Source organism: Pelodiscus sinensis, chromosome 2 (assembly GCF_049634645.1).
Source record: "Pelodiscus sinensis isolate JC-2024 chromosome 2, ASM4963464v1, whole genome shotgun sequence".
NCBI lineage: Eukaryota > Metazoa > Chordata > Testudines > Trionychidae > Pelodiscus > Pelodiscus sinensis.
Window position 1 is genome coordinate 15,172,675 of NC_134712.1, and position 23,557 is coordinate 15,196,231.

The 23,557-nt window shown below is 41.5% G+C and overlaps 1 protein-coding gene across 2 annotated transcripts in view; it reads left to right on the forward strand.

The window, feature by feature from the left end:
• Positions 1-23,557, forward strand: part of ADCY8 (adenylate cyclase 8) — a 214,533-nt gene that overhangs the window by 72,494 nt on the left and 118,482 nt on the right. For both annotated transcript variants that reach the window (XM_075920134.1, XM_075920135.1), the window contains exon 3: positions 18,805-18,935. In XM_075920134.1, coding sequence (XP_075776249.1) covers positions 18,805-18,935 — 131 coding nt within the window. The remainder of the gene's footprint in view (positions 1-18,804; positions 18,936-23,557) is intronic.

Genomic DNA, 23,557 nt, shown 5'->3' on the forward strand with positions numbered 1-23,557 from the left:
ATTATGATAGTTGAAATCCCCCATTATTCCTGAGTTTTCTATTTACCGTGCCTCTCTTGTCTCCCAGAAAATTTCAGTCACATTACCGTCCTCTCCGAGTTTTCGGTGGTATATCTACTGATATTTTCTTATTATTCAAGCATGGCATTACTATCCATAGAGTACAGTTTCTGTGATGCCTGTTATATCAATATCCTTACTTAATACCAGGCACTCAACTTCACCCATCTTAGTATTTAGTTTGAAGCATTTGTATATGAGCAGTTATAACATTTGTCACTTTTAGCTGTCTGTCATTATGTGATGTAATTTAATGGGACTCTTTTTCATGTGACTGTTTTTCATCAGAGCCTATCTGTACTTAGTCATTTTCAATTATCCCTTCGGGTACGTCTACACTACAAAGTTAATTCGAACTAACAGCCGTTAGTTTGAATTAACTTCCATAGCGTCTATACATGCAAACCTCTAGTTAAAACTTAATTCGAACTAGCGGAGTGCTTAATTCGAACTAGGTAAACCTCATTCTACGAGGACTAATGCCTAGTTCGAATTAAGTAGTTCCAATTAAGGGCTGTGTAGCCACTTAGTTCAAACTAGTTGGGGGCTAGCCCTTCCCAGCTTGCCCTGGTGGCCACTCTGGGCCAATCCAGGGAAATTTTTCTGCCCCCCTCCCGGCCCCGGAGCCCTTAAAGGGGCACGGGCTGGCTACAGTGCTCATGCCAGTTGCAAGCCTGCCAGCACCCAGCCAGCAGACCCTGCACCTGGCACAAGATGAGCCAGCCACCCGCTGCCACCCAGCCCTCTGCCTCTTCCCAGGACCAGGCTGGCGGCTCCCAGGAGCCTGCCCGGGGCTGTAAGAGGTGGGCGCCCGCCTGGTCTAGTGCAGAGATCGTGGACCTCATCGAGGTTTGGAGGGAGGCCTCCAACGTCCACAACTTCCGCAATAGGCACAGGAATGCAGCCATCTAGGGCAGAATAGCTGCCAGCCTGGCCGCCAAAGGCCACATACGAACCCAGGAGCAGGTTTGCATGAAAATCAAGTTGGTCTAGTGAGACTCCCGACTCTGAGCCCTGAGCTTAGAACATAAGAATGGCCGTACTGGGTCAGACCAAAGGTCCATCTAGCCCAGTAACATGTCCGCCGACAGTGGCCAGCACCCTGTACCCCGGAGGGGATGGACCGAAGACAATGACCAAGTGATTTGTCTTGTGCCATCCATCTCCAGCCTTCCACAAACAGAGGCCAGGGACACCATTCCTATTCCCTGGCTAATAGCACTTCATGGATCCAACCTCCATGAATTTATCTAACTTCTCTTTAAACTCTGTTATAGTTCTAGCCTTCACAGCCTCCTGTGGCAAGGAGTTCCACAGGTTGAGTACACGCTGCGTGAAGAACTTTCACTTATTAGTTTGAAACCTGCTATCCATTCATTTCATTTGGTGTCCTCTAGTCCTTCTATTATGGGAACTAATGAAGAACTTTTCTTTATGCACCCTCTCCATACCACTCATTCTTTTATAGACCTCTGTCATATCCCCCTCAGTCTCCTCTTTTCTAAGCAGAAAAGTCCCAGTCTCTTTAGCCTCTCTTCATATGGGACCTGTACCAAACCCCTAATCATTGTATTTGACCTTTTTTTGAACCCTTTCCAAGGCCAAAATATCTTTTTTGAGGTGAGGAGACCTCATCTGTATACAGTATTGAAGATATGGCTTACCATAGTTTTATACTTCCCCTCCTCCTTCTTCCCCTGGCTTCCTCCTTCCAGCTCCCTCCTCCCAGGTTTCCCCCTCCCCTCTTCCACCGTCTCTCTTCCCCTCTCCCACCTCCTTTTCCAGTCTCCCCAGAGGTTAATCCCCCGCCCCCAGTTTTGTTAAATAAAGAGAGTTTCTATACAAAAAGTTCTGTTGAATTGAAAAAATCAAAATGTTTTGCTTTGAAAATGTCAACATTAAATGGTGCATTTTAAAAAAGGTTTATTAACAACTGAAACAATTCAGTGAAATCAACACATCTTCGCCAAATGTGTTGTGTCTTATCAAATCTCAAAAAGGTGGCACATTGTGGAATGGGTGAGAGTGAAGCCAGTTCGTTAAGTTTTCTCTTCCTCCTTTAAATATCAGTGTCTTTGCCCAACAAGACAGAGGCAAAAACTTTCCTCAGGACAGATAGAAGAGTAATGCTGTGATAGCTACATCAGACTCATTTACTACTTTTATGTTTCCAAAGCAATAAAATAATGTCTTGTGTCAGTTGGATAGGATCAACTTTATTCTGTAGGTGATATTGAACATCATCTGCAGCCACAAAAGAAGGTGTATAAAGTGTGTGCTTAAAAATTGGGGCAACCAAAATCACTTGTTACATTTGAAAATAGTGGCCAAGGGTTACTTAGGATGTTGGTTTGACCTCATGGTAGTTACTATAAAACAATGAAAGCTAAAGAGCAAAAGACTAGCATTGGTGTTGCTTATAGGGTTGCCAATTTTGGTTGGATGTATTCCTGGAAGTTTTCTTGCATGACATAGTTTTTAATTAAAGATTAATCTTTAATTCCGGGAAACTCCAGACTAATCCCGGAGAGTACACAATACTCATTGCTTAGGATATCTTGGCACATTGTGCTGGTAATATCTATAAGACCTCATCACTGCTTCATTAGCTAAGAATGTTGAGGACAGAGAAAGCTGAGGTAACACCCACATGCCTTCAGGAATCAGACTTGCAATCTAGAAATTATATGTCCTGGGCTGATTATCAAGAAGCGCACAGTGTCAGTGCAATTAGTTAAATAGTTGAGATGGAAAAAATGCCCAACGGTGGGAACTTAAAGAGTGTAATCAGTTTAGTATATCAGCAAGAAGCTTGGCTTCAGATGTGACTTGATTACAGTGTCTAAGCAAGTTTATGGGTAGAAATATACAGGAGGTGAGCTCAGAAAATCTAATGCTCCCTTGAGGCCCAAGTTCTATTAATTTATGAGATGGGACACTGGATATGATGGATCAGTGTTTGGAGATGGTACAGGGAATCCTAGATGTGTGGCTGGTGAGCCTTGATCACATGCTCAAGTGCAACATAGAGATAACTGAATGAAATGTAATGGTCTGTGTTATACAGATTAGACTAGATGATTTAAGCCTAAGAAATCTATGAACATTTTCTGACAGTAAAATCTGCTAGCCCCTGGAAAAGCCTCACATGAGAAATGTCACATGGGAAATGTTGGAAGCCTGGTTGCTCGTGACATTTAAGATTATATGCAACATATATAAATATATGATGTGTAGGATTCCTGCTTTTGCAGAGAGATAGGAGGATATAACTTATAGGGTCTCTTCCATTTCTATATTCTATGATTCTGTGATCTCAGGCTGCAAAATAAATGACACCAATCTTTATTTTTATCACTCCTCTTTTTATTTGCTGCAGTAACTGACACTGGGTAATCAACATTTTTATTATCCAAGATGCTTGTTCATTTTTTTAAACAACAAAAAAAGGGAAAAAAATCTAAACTCTAAGGCTGTGTCTACATTGGCACCCCTTTCCGGAAAAGGGATGCTAATGTAGACTTTGGAATAGGCAAATCCGTGGGGGATTTAAATACTTTCAAGTAGGAATAAGAAATCCTCCGGAAAAGGCTTTATTTTCCGGAGAATAACGTCTAGACTGGCGCTTTTCTCCGGCTTTTCCCCAAGCCGGAAAAAAGTGGCAGCCATGTTAATGCAAATGCCGCGGGGGATATTTAAATCCCCCGCGGATTTGCCTATTCCAACGTGCTACATTAGCATCCCTTTTCCGAAAGGGGCGCCAATGTAGACACAGCCAAAATGAATGGAGAATATACAAACAATGTAGAATAATTATCTGAGTATTCAATAGCATCAGGATTGAAGCAATACTTGAAAGGCCAAGAAGTGTGGTGAGATATTGATTCATAGATGTTAAAGCCAGAAGGGACCATTATGATCTTTCGATTTGAAATATAGATTGACTCTGTAAGTCCTGGTTTTCACTAGGGAGTTATTTTAAAATAACCCCCCTTATTTTGAAATAATAATCAGCACGTCCGCTCTACTAACTCTGTTATTTCAGTTTGCTATTTTGATTTTGTTATTTTGGGAATTATTATTTCAAATTTAGTTATTTCAAAATAATTTCCTAGTGTAGACTCACCCTAACAGGAAACTATAATTACATACAAATACAGTGAAAAGCAAGACTGGAAAAATTTGTTTCTTCTAATTATCTGCTCAAGAAGAGGAATTTTAAGTGCTGCTGATTTTTTTAAGGCAAGGCAATGGAGCCCAGTGGCAGGCATGTCAGAGGACAAATATAGCATTTATGTTGAGGAATTGCTTGTGTTTTCACATACATACTTTTCTTACTAGTTTGTTTTCATCCTCTAAAATCATCCAACAAATTACCACATCAGAACATATTATGAAGGCAGGTAGGAACACATGAACATTACTTTATTTAAATCTTACCAGCATGCTACAAGACAAAATGAATGTTCACAGGTCAAACATCACTTGAAGGTATAAAACCACAAGTTTCCCCATCCCCAAAAGGGGCTTGCTGCCTTAACAGTTGCCCCAGTTACAAAGAGAACACTCTGGAAAATAAGCTTTTGCAGGCTACACTGGTGCATAAGCAAGTGACCAAACAGAAAGGTATCTATTTGCACTTATCAACTATTCCTCTTTATTCTCCCCCAAACAAAGAGAACATGACGGGGTCGAACAGTATTCTTAAAAGCAGTCTTGTGCTCCAATGTGTCCTGTGTTTACTACTTCATGCCATTCTCTAGGAAACTAGTGAATAACATGTTTCCCCTGTAAGGGAAAGAACCAGGTAGGGAAAATGCTTTCTCATCTTAAATCAATAACATTTCCTTTAGCATCTTCGTATGAACAACTACACACAGCCACAAAGACTACTATGCATACACTCCTATTAACTCCAGATGCTCTGGCTATAAATTGACATATGTCTATAGATTTTCAAATTTAAGTACAGAAACAAAACAAAATAGCTAGAGGCTCCAAAGCTGGCCTGTGTTTCTCTTAGAGTATACCAAATTCTTGGCATATGCAGCCAAGCACAGAATAACTGGAATTGGGAACTGGCTGAATGTAAAATAAAGTCGAGTTGATATGTCTTGATATGTCTCGTTATCACACATTGAAGCAGCAAGTAATAAAAGTTAATAAACAACCTTGTAACCTCACCAACCAAAACGCATAAGATATCGCTTTTCCTTCTGTCTCCTGTTAATTACATACTATTGTCTTCATAGTGCATTGTAAAGAAGCAAGAGTGTGAGAATTTCATTTCTTTGAGCCTAAATATAATGAAAGGTGATTACTCCCTTTTTCTATAAAGGTGCTTTGACAATTAAAGCTATTCTGAAAATAATTACTTTTTCTTGCATAAAATGATTAATTTTTCTTGTTTCTAAAATGTAAAATGGGCTGATGCACTTTGGAAAGGGTTTGGGTTGCTTATTCTATGGACCTAGAGGTAATTAAGCCTGCCTTGTGAAGCTTAGCTTCCTCTTGGCAACCTCCCTCCAGGCCCAAACCATCAGTATATGGTTTTGTTCTTTAATTCATCTCTGCAAATGAAGTTTTACTCATAAGTTTAGGTTCTGATCTTTTGGCTTATTAGGGCTTTATGAAACATTTTTAAAGGCGTATTGATTACTCAGCAGAGATGTTGAACTTGGTTGTGAACACGCATGAGCCAAATTATGAGCTGGAATGTGCATGCCTGACTTTCAGCTGGAGAAATGCCCATTCATCAGCAAAGTTACCACTCAGCCCTAGTGACAATGTTAGAATTGGTGTCGTTTACTGCGGAAGCATAATACAGCATGTGGACACTGGGATAAAAATAATCTTAGCATCATATAGCTCAGAGAGGACCTGTAATAGTGCATGTTGTTAATTTCCCATGATTATTATAGGATTTAATTCATTCTTCCTACCCTGTCCCTAATAGTCTGGTAATAAATGGGTATTTAGTCTGGTCTTTGATTGTGATTTCAGCTCACCTGGGCATATTGTTCCCTTGTCTAACTGTTTTTCCAGTGAATGCTTTTCTTTTAGTTAACTTAACATTTTCCTGCTCCAGTTTAAGCCCCTTGCTTGTCCTTCCTCACTGACTAATGAAGATAAAAGAGCCTTTTGGCCTTCTAAAATCCCTGTTACTTCTTTTCTCCTGGATGATTAGGCCCTGAATCTTTCCAAACGTCTTACCACTGCTCTTATTCTCCAATAGGTCAGTTGCTCAACTAGCAGCAGGAGCTGCAACAAAACAATCTGGTGGACTGCCCCCTTTCCTTCTTCTTCAGCTTCAGGACACTCCTCTATTAGGTTTCTTTCTCCCTGTAGCATAAGCAGCCTGAAAAAAATATGCATCGATCATTCCCCCAAAATAATGCCTCCACCATGAAACGTACTAGAATTGTGAATAGAGGAGGGAAATGTGGGGGAGGAGGGTTGTACATCTAGACTACAAAGCTATTTTGGGATACCAGAGGTATCCCAAAATAGCTACTCTGCATCCAAGGAACATGTCCACTATTTCAAAATAATTTTCAAAATGATGGGCGTGCTATTTCGGCATCCCTGTAAACATTGTTCCATGAGGAATAAGCGATGTGTAGAAATAGTGTTTTATTTTGAAATTTGACACCGTGTAGATGCGCCAAATTTTGAAATAGCTTATTTCGAAATAAAATTGAAATAAGATATGTAATTTGCGTAGCACACATTGCATATCTTATCTGATTTCAGAGTGCAGGAGAGAGAGAGAGAGAGAGAGAGACATTTACACTAAGGAAATGAGTGATTCCAGTAGTGAAGCATGAGACCACAGAAAGACTCAGGACTCTGGATTTCATTCCTTAACCCATCACTGATATTCATCATATAATCATTCTGTGTCTCAATTTCTCCATTTGTAAAATGGGAATAATAATATCTAGTTCATAGGAGAGCTGTGTGCAGTGATATTTGCAAAGCGCTAAGATCCTTAAATAAAAGAGAGTATGCACAGAAAATTATATTCTTAGGCCTGCCAAGATTTCTTTGCGCAGCTGCACTGGTACAAAGGAACAAAACTGTATAGACTACATGGCAAATCAGAGTGAGATGGTGGTAGAAGAGAGCATGTTCCAGAGATGGACAGAGAATGCTGTGCATTTCATCAATCCCTGGCTGAGGGAGTGATCCCTAACTTGTATGCACTTTAACTACCCTGTGGCTGCTCTGATTTGCAGAAGAGGACTGGTTAAGCACCTCCACTAACCCATGAGTGGCATAAGAGTGGTTTTGAGTCTACTTTGCCTCAGCTGAGAATGGTGCCCACAAACATTATTAGCTGGTGGGTTTTCTAGGCAGCGGAATCAATCGCTGACTGTTTTGCATAATTTATATTGGCAATAATTTTGTTACCATTTTCAAACATTTGGCTGTAGCATGCCCTACAATACAGCCTGGGATTCATGCTGGCATCTGGACAATATCCCTGCACATGTTGGGATATTTATAGTAAAGAATCACAGTGATGGCATACTAATAATCATCTTTCTTTTTATGGGTCAGCGCCAGATTTGATGTGCAGCTCAGAACACTGAATTTAGTTTCATAAGTAGGATAAAGGTCAAAATATCAAAGATACAAGGCACATTTTTCTCAGTTTGCTCAAAGTGTGTCTTTTTTTTTTAATGTTCTGGAACCATTGTTTAATACTATTGTTTAGTACCCAAATGAGTACCAATGAGACTTACAAATGTTTCCCATCATGAAAGAAAGAATGTTCCATTTCTTTGTCTCTGTGTCTATAAAGAAATAGCTTTCTCTCATTTGCTCTTATCACAGCATTAATAAGTAGTTCAATAATAAAGAGTTCGCTTTGATTTCTTTGAATTCAAAGTACTATTTTCTTTCTACAAGGAGCAGATAAGAAATAAAATACACAATTTAATAATGTGGTGAGAGCTTTGAAAATAAGGCAAGTATCTGCCGATGAACTTCTCTGCCTTTTTAATCGGTGGGCTCCATCAAAGACTGATGATTTAGTAAACAAGCAGTTTTATCATGAGAAATGTGTTATAATATACAGAGAATAAGGGATAGTGAGACAATATTCTGATATAGGACGTGTGTTTGGGGTTTTCATGCTGTGTGTGCTGAGCTTGTGTTTGGCTGGTTGTTTGTTTTCTCCTTTCCCTCCTCTCTTACCCCACGGAGTGTGTGCTGTTGCTGGCAGGTGGAAGGTGTGAGCTTCTAATCAGGGTTTGAAATCTAGAAGTCTCAGCTCATTGGTTGAGCCTTAGTCAGAGGGAGGGGCTATCAGGCAGTCCAGGGCTTTCTAAAGGAGTGAGTCAGCGACGAGGGTTTAGAGAGTTTAGAGAGAGAGTTGGGAAGGGGTGAGATCCACTCACAATTCTTTAAAAAAATTTCACTGCACTCCTGCCCTTCAAGGAGGCATTTAATAACAATTGTGGAATCTCTCAGAAGCAAGGCAGGTATGGATGGAAATAGTTCTGCTGTTGTTTCTTGCACAGCATATGCCATGTTTGTCTTCCTCCCGGAAGAAAGAAGGGATTTCATCTGCACTAAGTGCAAGCTGGTCACCATTTTGGAAGAAAAAATTAGAGGACTTGAGGCCCAACTATCGCCCCTACATTCTATCAGAGAGGATGAAGACTTCCTCAATAGAAGGCAGTGTTTAATCCTGCAGGCACAGCAGGCTGAAGAGCCAGTCAGGGCAGTACTGGACAAGGAAGAAAACTGGCAGCATGTAACCTCTAGAAGGAGAAGGCCAACTCAGGTTTCCCCCATTCCTGTTGAGGAAAGTAACTGCTTTCAGGCTCTCTCCACAGGCACTGCAGTGGAGAATGCTTTGGCAGGAACCTCTCAGGGAAGAAAGCAGAAGGGAATGCCATCTACCAGAAGGCATGGGATGAATAGTCCTAGGGATGGGGGTTCCATGACCACCACCTCCAAAAGAAGACGATGGGTGGTGGTGATTCGGGACTCCCTCCTAAGAGGGACTGAGTCATCCATCTGCATTCCAGAGCTGCAATCTCGAGAAGTGTGCTGCTTACCAGGAGCTCGCATTCAGGATGTGACCGAGAGTCTTCCGAAAGTGATTAAACCTTTGGATCGCTACCCCTTCCTGCTTCTCCATGTAGGAACTAATGATACGGCCAAGAATGACCTTGAGCAGGTCACAGCAGATTATGTAGCACTGGGAAGAAGGATCAAGGAATTTGAAGCGCAAGTGGTGTTCTCGTCCATCCTTCCAGTTGAAGGAAAAGGTCCGGGTAGAGATCGTCAAATTGAGGAAGTAAATGCGTGATTGCACAGGTGGTGTCAGAGAGAGGGCTTTGGTATGTTCGACCATTGGACTCTGTTCCGGGCACAAGGATTGTTAGGAAGAGATGGGATCCACCTAACCAAGAGAGGAAAGAGCATCTTCGCAGGCAGGCTTGCAAACCTAGTGAGGAGGACTTTAAACTAGGTTCGTTGGGGGACGGTAACCAAAGTCCTGAAGTAAATGAGAAAGTTGGACACTGGGAAGAATCACAAGGAGGAACGAGCAACAAAGGAGGACCCCTGATTCGGATGGAGAAGGTAGGGCGATCAACTGGTTATCTAAGCTGTTTGTACACAAATATGAGAAGCCTGGGGAACAAATAGGAAGAATTAGAAGCCCTGGACCAGTCAAAGAACTATGATTTGATTGGAATAATGGCGATTGGTGGGATGACTTGCATGACTGGAGCACTGTCATGGAAGGGTATAAACTGTTCAGGAAGAATAGGAAGGGGAGAAAAGGAGGAGTAGCACTGTATGTAAGGGTACGTCTAGACTACATGCCTCTGGCGACAGAGGCATGTAGATTAGGCTACCTGACAGAGTAAAATGAAGCGGCGATTTAAATAATCGCCGCTTCATTTAAATTTACATGGCTGCCGCGTTGAGCCGACAAACAGCTGATCAGCTGTTTGTCGGCTCAGCGCGATAGTCTGGACGCTCCCCTGCCAACATCAAAGGGAGTTGTCGACAACCCAGGTATGGGATGAGGGATGAGGCATACCTGGGTTGTCGACAACTCCCTTTGATGTCGGCAGGGGAGCGTCCAGACTATCGCGCTGAGCCGACAAACAGCTGATCAGCTGTTTGTCGGCTCAACGCGGCAGCCATGTAAATTTAAATGAAGCGGCGATTATTTAAATCGCCGCTTCATTTTACTCTGTCGGGTAGCCTAATCTACATGCCTCTGTCGCCAGAGGCATGTAGTCTAGACGTACCCTAAGAGAACACTATGATTGCTTGGAGTTCTAGAATTTAGAGGGAGAAAAGACTGTTGAGAGTCTATGAGTTAAGTTTAGAGATGGAAGCAACAGGGGTGATGTTGTGGTTGGTGTCTGCTATAGACCACCATATCAGGTGGATGAGGTAGACAAGGCTGTCTTTGGACAACTGAGAGAAGTTTCCAGATCTCAGGCCCTGGTTCTCCTGGGGGACTTTAATCACCCTGACATCTGTTGGAGACCAATACAGCAGTACACAGTCAATCCAGGAAGTTTTTGGAGAATGTTGGGAATAACTTCTTGGTACAAGTACTGAAGGAACTGACATGGGGCCATGCACAGCTTGACCTGCTGCTCACAAACAGGGAGAAACTAGTAGAGGAAGTAGAGGTAGGTGACAACCTAGGAAGCAGTGATCATGAAAAGGAAGAAAGGAGAGTAGCAAAATACACACCCTGGACATCAGAAGAGAAGACTTTGACTCCCTCAGAGAACTGCTGAGCAGGATTCCCTGGGATGCTAACATAAAGGGGAAAAGAGTCTAGGAGAGCTGGCAGTATTTTAAAGAAGCCTTATTAAAGGCATAGGAAGAAACCATCCCGATGCACAGCAAGAAAAGTGAATATGATAGATGACCAGATTGGCTTACTGGGGACATCCTTGGTGAGCTTAAACACAAAAAGGAAGCTTACCAGAAGTGGAAACTTGGACAGATGACTAAGGAGGAGTATACATATATTGCTCGAGAATGCAGGGGAATTATCAAGAAGGTGAAAGCTCAATTAGAATTGCAGCTAGCAAGGGATGTGAAGGGTAACAAGAAAGGTTTCTATAGGCATATTAGCATAAGAGGGTGATCAGAGAGGGTGTGGGGCCCCTACTGGATGAGGGAGGTAACCTAGTGCCAGATGATGTGGGAAAAGCTGAAGTACTCAATGCTTTCTTTGCCTCTGCCTTCATGGACAAGGTCAGGTCCCAGTCAAATGCACTAGGCAACGCAGAATGGGAAGGAGGTGGGCAGCCCTTGGTGGGGAAAGAACAAGTTAGGAACTATTTAGAGAAGCTAGACATACACAAATCCATGGGCCCGGATTTAATGCATCCGAGAGTACTGAGGGTGCAGAGCCTTTGGCTATTATCTTTGAAAACTCGTGGAGATCGGGAGAGATCCCGGGTGGTTGGAAAAAGGCAAATGTATTGCCCATCTTTAAAAAAGTGAAGAAGGACAATCCAGGGAACTACAGACCAGTCAGCCTTACTCAGTCCCTGGAAAAATCATGGAAGGGATCCTCAAGGAATCCATTTTGAAGCACTTGGAAAAGGGGAAAGTGATCAGGAATCGTCAACATGGATTCACGAAGGGCAAGTTGTGCCTGATCAATCTGATTAGTTTCTATGATGAGGTAACTGGCTCTGTGGATATGGGAAAGTCAGTGGATGTGATATACCTTGACTTTAGTAAAGCTTTTGATACGGTCTCCCACAATATTCTTTCCCCCCATTTAAAGGAGTTTGGATTGCATAAATGGACTGTAAGATGGATAGAAAACTGGCTAGACTTTCGGGCCCAACAGGTAGTGATCAATGGCTCGATGTCAGGTTGGCGGTCGGTTTCTAGTGGAGTACCGCAAGGATCTGTTCTTGGACTGGTTTTGTTCAGCATCTTTATTCATGACCTGGGTGAGGGGATGGATTGCACCCTCAGCAAGTTCACAGCTGACACCAAGCTAGGGGGCAAGGTGGATACACTGGAGGTCAGGGACAGGGTCCAGAGTGACCTGGACAGATTAGAGGATTGTCCCAAAAGAAATCGGATGAGGTTCAACAAGGACAAGTGTAGAGTCCTCAACTTGGGATGGAAGAATCCCAAGCATTGTTACAGGCTGGGGACCGAATGGCTAAGTAGCAGTTCTGCAGAAAAGGACCTGGAGATTACAGTGGATGAGAAGCTGGATATGAGTCAACAATGTGCCCCGTAGCCAAGAGAGCTAATGATATATTAGGGTGCATTAGGAGGAGCATTGCCAGCAGATCCAGAGAAGTGATTATTCCCCTTTATTTGGCTCTGGTGAGGCCACATCTGGAATATTGTGTCCAGTTCTGGGCCCCCCACTATAGAAAGGATGTGAACGCATTGGAGAGGGTCCAGTGGAGGACGACCAAAATGATTAGGGGTCTGGAGCACATGACCTATGAGGAGAGACTGAGGGATTTGTTTTTTTTTTAGTCTGCAGAAAAGAAGAGTGAGGGGGGATTTGATAGCATCCTTCAATTTCCTGAAGGGAGGTTCCAAAGAGGATGGAGAGAGGCTGTTCTCAGTAGTGCCGGATGGCAGAAAAAGGAGCAATAGTCTGAAGTTACAGTGGGAGAGGTCTAGGTTGGATATTAGGAAAAACTATTTCACTAGGGCTATGTCTAGACTGCAGGCTTCTTTCGAAAGATGATCTTTCGAAAGCATCTTTCGAAAGAGCATCTTTCGAAAGATCGCGTCTAGACAGCAGGCGGATCTTTCGATAGAGGAAATCCGCTTTTTCGAAAGAGAGCACCCAGCGAGTCTGGATGCTCTCTTTCGAAGACGGCCTCTTTACATTGAAGAACGCCTTCCTTCGAAAGAGGAACTTTCGAAGGAAGGTGTTCTTCCTCGTGAAACGAGGTTTACCGCCATCGAAAGAAAAGCCGCGTTCTTTCGAAATAATTTCGAAAGAACGCGGCTTGAGTCTGGATGCAGGGGAAGTTCTTTCGAAAAAAGGGTACTTTTTTCGAAAGAACCCCTGAGTGTGGACACGGCCTAGGAGGGTGGTGAAGCACTGGAATGGGTTATCTAGGGAAGTGGTGGAATCTCCATCCCTAGAGGTTTTTAAGTCTTGGCTTGGGATTGGTCTTGCCTTGGGCAGGGGGCTGGACTTGATTACCTTCTAAGGTCTCTTCCAGCTCTGATTCTATAATTCTATGTGAAATACCAAGAGTATTTCATTTCCTTGAATATTTTGGCTTTTGATCAGCTAATGACCCCAATCTGCTGTCCAAAGAAACCCTGAGACATCAGCATTAGAACTATCACTACGCAGGTATTATGAACCTGCCATTCAAGCTGATTGCATTTTTTTCTGGTTTAGCTATAGCAATAGGAAGGGGGAATATTGGGAGTTCCAAGTGGAAAGGGTAGAAAAATAAATAGAGCAGAATTGAGGAAATATGGACTCCCGCCTCTATACAAGTGGTATTTTCAGTCTCTGTTCACTAAGGCACCAGGTGGGGTGTCCAGTAAGGATGTCTGTCAAGCCCCTGACAGCAGGAACGGCCCACAACATTGTGGCACCTGAGGCGGGGAGCTCAAATGATGCCCCCATGCCCTTTCGCTTGTTATTCCCTCTCAGATTTTCTACTGCCTGCCTGTTATGTCTCTTGTGCCCTCCTTCCTCCATCACAGAACTCCACCATCTCTGTGCATCTAGAGCAGAGAGAATACATATGCACCAGCAGCAGACACAATTTTCTACACTCAGGGTCCTAGTGGCGCCCTCCCACTCCCACATTCTGGCACCTGAGGCAACTGCCTCTGTTCGCTTCATGGTAAAGCCAGCCCTGCCTGATAGATATGATAAATATTAGAGTGTCTCCTTCTCCCCGGGCATGACTACACTAGGAAATTATTTCAAAATAACTAAATAATAACTCCTGAAATAATTATTTTGAAATAAGTGTTATTCCTCAAGGAAAGCAGGAGTACAGATTTTGAAATAACCAGCCAGTTATTTTAAAATAACAGGCTTGGTAATGTGGACGCTCTACTTATTATTTCAAAATAAGGGGGTGTTATTTCAAAATAACTCCCTAGTGTACACTTGAGCCCTCTGAATGATCACTGGGTTCTCCTAGGGTAAGTCTATACTACAGCGCTATTTCAGGATACTTCTGGTATCCCAAAATAGCTATTCAGTGTCCTGACTGAGAGTGAGCCCGTTATTTCAAAATATCTTTCGAAATAATAGGCATGCTATTCCAACATTGCTGTAACCAGGGGTGGATATAGGGCAGGGCGAGTGGGGCGGCTGCCCTGGGCCCCGCGCTTCAAGAAGTCCCGCGCATGCACCGTGGCAAAGGGGGACCCCGCGAAATTGTGCTGCCCTGGGCCCTGCAAAATGGTCATCTGCCCCTGGCTAAAGCGGCGAGGAGTCCTGTGACACCTTATAGACTAACTGAAGTGTAGGAGCATAAGCTTTCATGGACAAAGACCCACTTTGTCAGATGCATGCAAGCTTATGCTCCTACACTTCAGTTAGTCTATAAGGTGCCACAGGGCTCCTCGCCGCTTTTGCAGATTCAGACTAACACGGCTACCCCTCTGATACCTGCCCCTGGCTGTAACCCTCGCTCCATGATGTTTAAGGGACTTTTCAGGTTTATTTCACAATGTGGCACTGTGTAAACAGCACCAAATTACAAAATGAGCTATTTTGAAATTAACTTGAAATAAGCTGTGCAACTTGCATGGCTCAAATTGCGTAGCTTGTTTCGAGATAAGGGTGCAGTGTAGATGCCCCTTTACTTTCCAGAGGTCAGCTTGGTTTAACAATGAAGAGACACTGTATAGTGATGTTGTGCATTAGAATTGCATGCGGAGAGATGCACAGGAGAGACCAATTATCTTTAAAAAGAACATTATTCACATTATTTCCAGCAGGTAAAGTACTGGTAATACACGTTCTAGTTTCTGAAGCAAAATGTGCAGTTTACCTGTGGAACTGAAGATGTTTGGACTGAAAGAAGACTTTTGTAAGAAGACTGTGTTGGGATACACAAAATCCCAGAGGATAAATGGATGACTGTCTTCATGATCATATTAAGGGTGTGCCAAGTTTTAATGATATGGAGGAAGCTGATGTAAGATGTGTAAGAAATTTTTAGAAAATATATTAAAGAGGTTAAAGTTTACCCCAAATCCTATTGACTGAAGTACAGAAATCTTAAAATGTTTGACAATATCACACATGTTGAATATCAGACACAAAATGTATAATTTCATGAACAATAGAAGCAAGATTAAAGGCGTTTATCAAAAACTATTCGATCTGATGGCCCAGGAGTAATTGTTATGGGTAGTTGCAGAGGAGTTGAAGGCAGTCATCTGTGACAAAAACCTTCCATACGTTGGGAGGCTGCAGAAATTGCTGATGAATATAATTATTGGTTTAAAGTGATCATCTACCAAAGTCTAGCTTGCAAGTTAAACTGGTACACCCAAGTTTAACAAATCTGAGACTCCCTGGTAAGGCTATGGTAATGCTTTAGGAATTCACATTTGTTACTGGGTTGGTAAAATCTAATTATAAAACATATCACTAATTTTTGGTGCTTTTTAGGGAAGGAGGGTTGCGCCTACTTCTTGATAGTCTGCCTTGAGGTTTGCATTCACAGTTGTGAGCCACTCTAGACACCTTGGCATTTGTTTGTGAGTGAGTCTTTTAATCAAACTGACTAAAATGGAGTTTTTATAGTACATAAGAATGGCCGTACTGGGTCAGACCAAAAGTCCATACAGCCCAGTAGCCTGTCTGCCGACAGTGGCTACCACCAGGTGTCCCAAAGGAGGTGGACCGAAGACAATGATCAAGCGATTTGTCTCATGCCATCCATCTCCAGCTTCTGACCGACAGAGGCCAGGGACACCATTTCTATCCCCTGGCTAATAGCCTTTTATGGACCTAACCTCTATGAAATTATCTAGCTTCTCTTTAAACTCTGATATAGTCCTAGCCTTCCCAGCCTCCTCTGGCAAGGAGTTCCACAGGTTGACTATGCGCTGTGTGAAGAAGAACTTTCTTTTATTAGTTTTAAACCTGCTTCCCATTAATTTCATTTGGTGTCCTCTAGTTCTTCTATTATTGGAACAGGTAAATAACTTTTCTTTATTCACCCTCTCCACACCACTCATGATTTTATATACCTCTATCATATCCCCCCTCAGTCTCCTCTTTTCTAAACTGAAAAGTCCCAGTTGTTTTAGCCTCTCTTCATTTGTGACCTGTCCCAAACCCCTAATCATTTTATTTGCCCTTTTCTGAACCCTTTCCAAGGCCAAAATATCTTCTATATAGTAAGAAGCTGCTAGATTTGTTTCCAATAGATATGAGAGGATAGGATCTGGGGTCCAAATAGTCGACACCTTGAGTTGATCGTTTTATGTGTGACAAGAGGCTGGGTGGTTAGAGCTGCTTTATTTTATAAAAATTAATAGTAAAGCTGAATCCACTTCTCTTCAATTAGTTCGGTCTAAAAGTCATTCATATTAAATGCTGAATTGGATGCCTATTGAATTGTTTGTTTTGTTTGTTTTTTTGTTTTGTATTGAGAGCAGATAGAGAAGTTGTTTGGACTAGTCATTGCTGATTACATGTGTAGGCTTTACTTTCAGAGATTATTGGTAAAAAATTCAAAAGCGCGTAAGTGACTTGGAGCCCAAGTCCTATTTTCAGTGAAGATCAATGGAGCATGGGCCACTAAGACCAAATTTTAAAGTTTTCCAAAAGTGATTAGTCATGGGAGCTCAACTTGAAGCAATCTTAATGGAGACTACTTTTCAAAGGCTGGGTGTTTAGCACACTCAGAAAATCAGGCTCTTTGAAGGATCTCCAACTAAAACCCCCAAAACTGACACATCTAAAATCACTAGTCAGTTTTGCAAATCTTGGCCTAAGTTGCTTTTGAACCATGGGACTTGGGTCCTATATCTCTGAGATTCCTTTGAGAATTTTATCCTGTCTTTGTTGTTATTATTTGATTCTCTCACTCTCTCTTCCATCTGCTTTAGACTCTCCCCTCCTCCTCACAAAACATTTACATCCAGATTGTGCTTATTAGGAACAGAGCAACATTGGTGGTGGTGGGAATCAGCTCTGCTCCAATGGGAACACAAGCCAACAGCCGTTATGTGTGGTCTCATGCATCCCTGCCATCTTTAGCATGACTAGTGTCACAACAGTGGCACAAAGTCCAGCAACCAACTAATGTCTCCCGCTCCCCCTCGCAAAAATCAAAAAGCACCTGTACATAGTCTGTCCCTTTGGATAAGACGAATATCTTCTATATATTTTAGAGATTTTGTCTGTCTGTCTCTGTTTGATCGAGGCCTTTTCCTAAATAGTAGGAGGTAGGCCCACCGAATTCAGTACATAGCTTCCTCTTATCATAACTTAAAGCAATGTAAGAGTTTGGTTGTGCCAGGAAAATGGGATGTGTCTGGAATGGGATTGCTTCTCAGAAAACCAAACAGAAAAGAGATAGTCAACAAAGCAAGTTCAGTTCTCAAAACTGACATAACCAAACAAATGGTGAAAAAGACTGAACCAAGATGAGCCAGAAATATAGGATGAACCCTTAATAGGATTATCTCTCAATAAACCTTACAGAAAAGAGCTAAAATGGAGACATTTGGAGCAGTGTTCAGTTTTGGCACAGCTAAATCAATGCTTAAAGTTTGAAAACTTAGAGGAAAATGTTATTGGAAACAAAATTGACTATAGCCTTTTTTTGTTAAAACATAGCAAATGATGAGCCTTTATAGGGATGAAGGAAAAATACCTGATGGAATTGCCATTTTTAAAAAAAGTACTAAAAAATAAACAGAAAATTATTAACTATCCCTTTTTAAAGAAATCCAAAATAAAAATAAACTTCATAACACTGTATTTTTTAAAAAATATATACAGTCATTTAAATAAAGCATACACATTTTACGTTTATTTAAAAAAACACTTTAATTGTGTTAAGGACCTGAGCAATTCTGGGTAAATCAGCTCGTTGTAAATCCATATCAGTTCATAGCTGGTATCCATCATCTTCAGCATCTCTTACTGAGTTTAATGAGGCTCACTCTGGAGCGGAAGGCTAGCAAAATTATTGGGCATTAAAGAAGAATGAAATTTGCTGATGACACATAAGCCTTTTACATACATCCAAATCAGTAACACAATTTAGACTGGTGTCTAGTGAGTGCCAGCTAATAACATGGTCTGTACTGAGTGCCAGTAAATCATCATGGCCATGTTGAAGTCAATGGAGCTATGCTAATTTACAGCAATAGAGGATCTGCCCCTTAGAGTCTGGCACAAGTAGGTATTTTATTTATATTATGATTGTGTCTTTAACTTGTACTGTCAGGTGAAGTTTGGGGCCAATTCCTCTTCTCCTTACTCCTGTGAGTTATCCATCCCATTGACTTCTAGATGAGCAGGATTAGGGCCTCCCTGTGCACTTGTTAACTCGCTATGTGCACGTGTGTGTTACCCATATCATTTGGAGCTTCTAAAAAGAGGTCAATATTGAGGATCTGATCCAGAAAAAGCTGATTAAATGGTCTATAAATGTGCAATATAAGCACCAAATACCTTTTGCTGTGAAAGATTAATACAGACTTAGTCTAAAGCGTCCCCCCCCCCTTTTTTATTTTGCTTCTGTTCAGGAACGATTGGTGCTCTCCGTATTACCTCGATTTGTTGTACTAGAGATGATTAATGACATGACCAATGTGGAAGATGAGCATTTGCAGCATCAGTTCCATAAGATCTATATTCACCGCTATGAAAACGTCAGGTGAGTGCTTGGGTGGAAAGGGGGTGATTGTTTTCTTTTTCTTTTTCTTTTTTTTAACCCCTTGATCAATTATTAATCATTTATTTGAAATTCCACGAAGTTTTGTTTTTCCTGAGCAGATGAGCATTTCAGAGCCTTCTCTTATTGATCAGAATGGTTGGATGCCTTTGCAACAGCTGTTCAAATTGAACACTGCCTTTTTTCTTTACACGCGGAAGCAACAAAATGAAATGTTTATTTTGTTCATTAATAAACTCCACCAGAGCTTTATTTGATCCTGACCAAGAACAGCCTTACAATATGAGCGTTTGTGAGCTTTGCCAACAAATAGGTGGGAAGTTCAGCATGAACTTTCCTCCCTATGTTCCCTTTGCTTAAGAAGAACATCTTGTTCCCTGGCAACTAACAGATCAGCTGGGAAACTTATCAAAAGTGTAGGGTTACCAGCTGGTTGCCCTGAATTCATATGACTTGCCCTTTTTGGCAGTGATCATACAATCAAGTTTCTTCATCACCATTTTCTCCTCTTCCTAGTTCTCCCTTATCCAACTTCTCTATCCAGTAGACATAAAGCTGCAACTCAGGTGCGATATGGGAACAGCCAGCACGGGGAGCTAGTAAATAACAATCTCTGATCATTTGCACCCCAGTCATTAGCTTTCGCATCCAAGGTGTTACAGAATCTCTTCCCCTCTTTGGGCTTGCTTATTGGGACAGTTATCATGTAGTATGGTGTAGTGTAAATCTATAGCACACTCGAGTGTCTTGCAGTAACTGTCGGTGTTGAGCCTGCTACCATGCATTAAAAATACGTAGTGCTTGTTGACGCACTGCTGTTATAAGGTAGGGTAGAACAAAGTGCAATATGGAAATTTTTGTGTGCAGGAGCAGGATCAATGCAGCCAGTTAGTGCGCAGCACACTAATGTGAAGTCGATTTATATTTCAGCTTAACACACACTACCTATCTCTCTGTTTAGACAAGCTCTTTGGTTCAAACATGATTCCCTTGAATCATCAAGCTTACCCCACAATGTCTGTTGTGAGGCTGTCCCAAACTAAGAGTAATAAAACTGCCATCATATAAGTGTCTTCTTATTAAGGTATGTGATACAATAGGAAAGCATTTGTCTTGATTTTAAAGAAACCCCCCACTGTAACATCAGGATGATCATTTCAATAAACGAGACGTTCAACTTTTACAAAATGTAAACTAATTTTCTGCCACCCGTGTGGCCTTAGAAGCAACCCACAAATATTAGTGTATGGGAGGTGGCTAAAGATACAGGAATCTTTAAAATAGGTTTACACAACACTATCTAAAAATTTAGTTTATTGTCCTTTCTCATCTTCTGTCACAGTAACTTTTTTGTAGGAAAATTCAAATGGGAAGCAAGTTGTTGTTACTTAAGTGATAGAAATGTAGCCATGTTAGTCTGGTGTAGCTGAGACAAAATACAGGACTATGTAGCACTTTAAAGACTAACAAGATGGTTTATTAGATGATGAGCTTTCCTGGGCCAGACCCACTTCCTCAGATCAAATAGTGGAAGAAAATTGTCACAACCATATATAACAAAGGATACAGTTAAAAAAATGAACACATATGAAAAGGACAAATCAAATTTCAGAACAGAAGGGGAATGCGGGGGGGGGGGGAAGGTACTTGAATCTGCACTTGAAAGGGAATCCTCTGAACTGTCATTCATGCTAAAATTCGACACTCTACGCGTGAGTCTCAACAAAGATCCTGGGTATCTTACCCATTACAAAGATAGCTTCCCCAGTTATCACCTCTAATACCATTAGCTAACAGACATCTATCTCCCCCCCCCCCCGCATCCTCCTTCTGTTCCAAAATTTGATTTGTCCTTTTCATATGTGTTCATTTTTTTAACTGTATCCTTTGTTATATATGGTTGTGACAATTTTCTTCCACTACTTGATCTGAGGAAGTGGGTCTGGCCCACGAAAGCTCATCATCTAATAAACCATCTTGTTAGTCTTTAAAGTGCTATGTTGTTACTTAAGTAATCCTACCATCATCTTTAAAATACTGATAGTAAAGGGTTCTAGGTTTTCAGAGAAATATATGAAATACTTCACATATCTCCCACTTAAAAATGATTATTGGTAGAGTCCTGCGTGGATTCAAAATTTTGTATCTGAACCCCCATCGATATCTGCAAAAATGAGCCACACACATCCACAGATTCAGACATCTGCAGATATAAAGTAGATATCTGCACAAGTTCAGGATTCTAAATGTAAAATTTATATTTGCATCCACATGCATATCTGCAAAAGTGAATTGTGGATTTCTGCATCAATAGCGCATATGCAGATAACCACATAAAATAAAGTGGATTTCTAGGGAATTGCAGGGCACTAGTTATGGCTTTTCAGCAAACACTGGAGATATGCCTACACTACCAGGTTATTTCAAAATAAATTATTTTGAAATAATAACTCCTGAAATCTCTATTTTGAAATAAGCTTCAAACTCGGGAGTTATTTTGAAAAAGTAAGGGAGCAGAGAAGAAGGGGGTGAGGCCTCATGCCAAGGAGGGGCTGAAGCCCATCTTATCTCCCCTCCCCCACCCAGGATGAGGATAGTGCCATTTCTGAACCTCGGGCAGGCATAGAACAGCACCACAGAGAATTTGGGATAAATGCTATCCCATAGTCATTCAAACCCAGACCGGGACTTGAACTTTATATTTCAGGACTGTTCTGCTCAATTCAGGGTGGCACCTCTTTTAGGCACCTCTTGTGCATACATACTTGGTATGAAAGCTTTTCCATTACAAGGACAGCCCATATTTTATTACACCACAATTCCGTAGCAGGAGGGCTCATGTTTTTTTAATAATGGACAATACAAAATCTCACTGCTAACTAGAAAAAGAAATTCATGTTTTGTTCCATCTTGAAGTGGAGCATGAAGTAAGCAAGTCAGGAGATCTCTAGGACACTGGCATTCTGTCATCAGATGAATCTCTTCAATAATTTTATCCCAAAACCATTTAGTTCCCAGACATAGCTACCACATGCGCAGGTTTGATCCCCTTTTCCTGCAGTCCATCCAACTGAGTGCCTTCTTATGCAGAGCTCCAAAAACCAATAAAGTCAGTAGGATGTTCAAGTGCTCAACATCCCTGAAATTAAGTCCCAGGAGTTTTTTTCCCCTTGAAATACATCATAGCAATATCATGATAATCAGGAACAAAATGTCAGTTTTTAAAAAAAACTCTTTTCTTATTTCCATATCTTTTTCTAGGTTAATTTGTAATATTCATTCCTCTTTGATTTCTTGATTCCCCCCCCCCCTTTCTTTATATGAGCCCTAGTGGAACCTACTGGGAAGAGTCCTGTTTTAGATTTCCAGCCTCTTAGTAACCCTCATCCAATTTCTTTATTAGCTTTTGCATCTAGGGAACTGTGAATTAGTCATATTTTAACTTTTTCCTGATCATAATCTGATTTTCACATCAGTCTCGATTTAGCATTTAATTATTCAATTAATATACTAAAGGTCTTCAGCTGGATCAGTGTTTGCTAAATCTCAAGATTCACCATTGATTGTTATGTTACTATAAAGTTGTAATGGTGTCCACTGCCCATTATTTGTTGTACTGGGCCAAATTGAAACACTTCATGTTGAATTTTACTTCCTCCCTCACACAAATCTTTGCTTTCCTTCCCTTTTATTTTCATCTTCCGAATACTTTGCTTTTGCATACTTAGGTCAGAAATTTGAGGCACATTCTTATTCTGCATCTGTCCACACTAAACCCCTCCGTCAACCTAACCTACGCAACTTCAGCTGTGCAAGAAGTATAGATGAAGTCGACATACTCGCCACAGTGTTTTCTATTCAGTCAAGTCAGTGGAGGCTGCTCTCTGGTCAACTACAGCCACTCTACTCATTCTGGTGGAGTACCAGAGTCAACTGGAGAGCACTCTGAGTCTGATTTGTCTAAGCAGACACGACAAATTGACTGCCAGTGGATTGATTGCTGAAGTTTCGATCCATCTTGCTGTGACGATAAGTCTTATGTGTATAGTGCTGCTGCTGTATAGCAGTAAAGATACAACTGTGCAGCTGCAGCACATCTGGTAAATATGCTCTATGCCAGCAGTTGAAAGCTCTCTCATCGGCATAATAAAACCACTTCCATGATGCACACGAACACTTATGTCGGTTGCTGTAGAGGGGTAGCTTTTTTACACTCGCGATCTACATAAATTATGCCAGCATAGGCTGTAGTGTAGACATAGCCTTAGGTACAACAAACCATTTGGGCAAGGTTGTCTCTTTGTGCATCAGCACTGTTAAAGACTTTACACACGCACACACACTTACATTTAAGGTTGTTTTTATTTTAGGAATAGAAAACAGGGGTCCATCCCTTTGTGCTATGTCCATTCCTAGTGGCAGACATGGTCCTGTGGGCTGAAGACTACAGAGCACATATTAGAGTAAGGCCAATGTTTCCCTGTTTGTGTCTGACAATGAGCATAATTTGGCTACACCTGAAGACCAGCCTCAAAGAATAAAGTGTGTCGAACTATCCCTGCCTCCACAGCAAGAAAGGCAGCACACAGACAATTTCCAGTCTC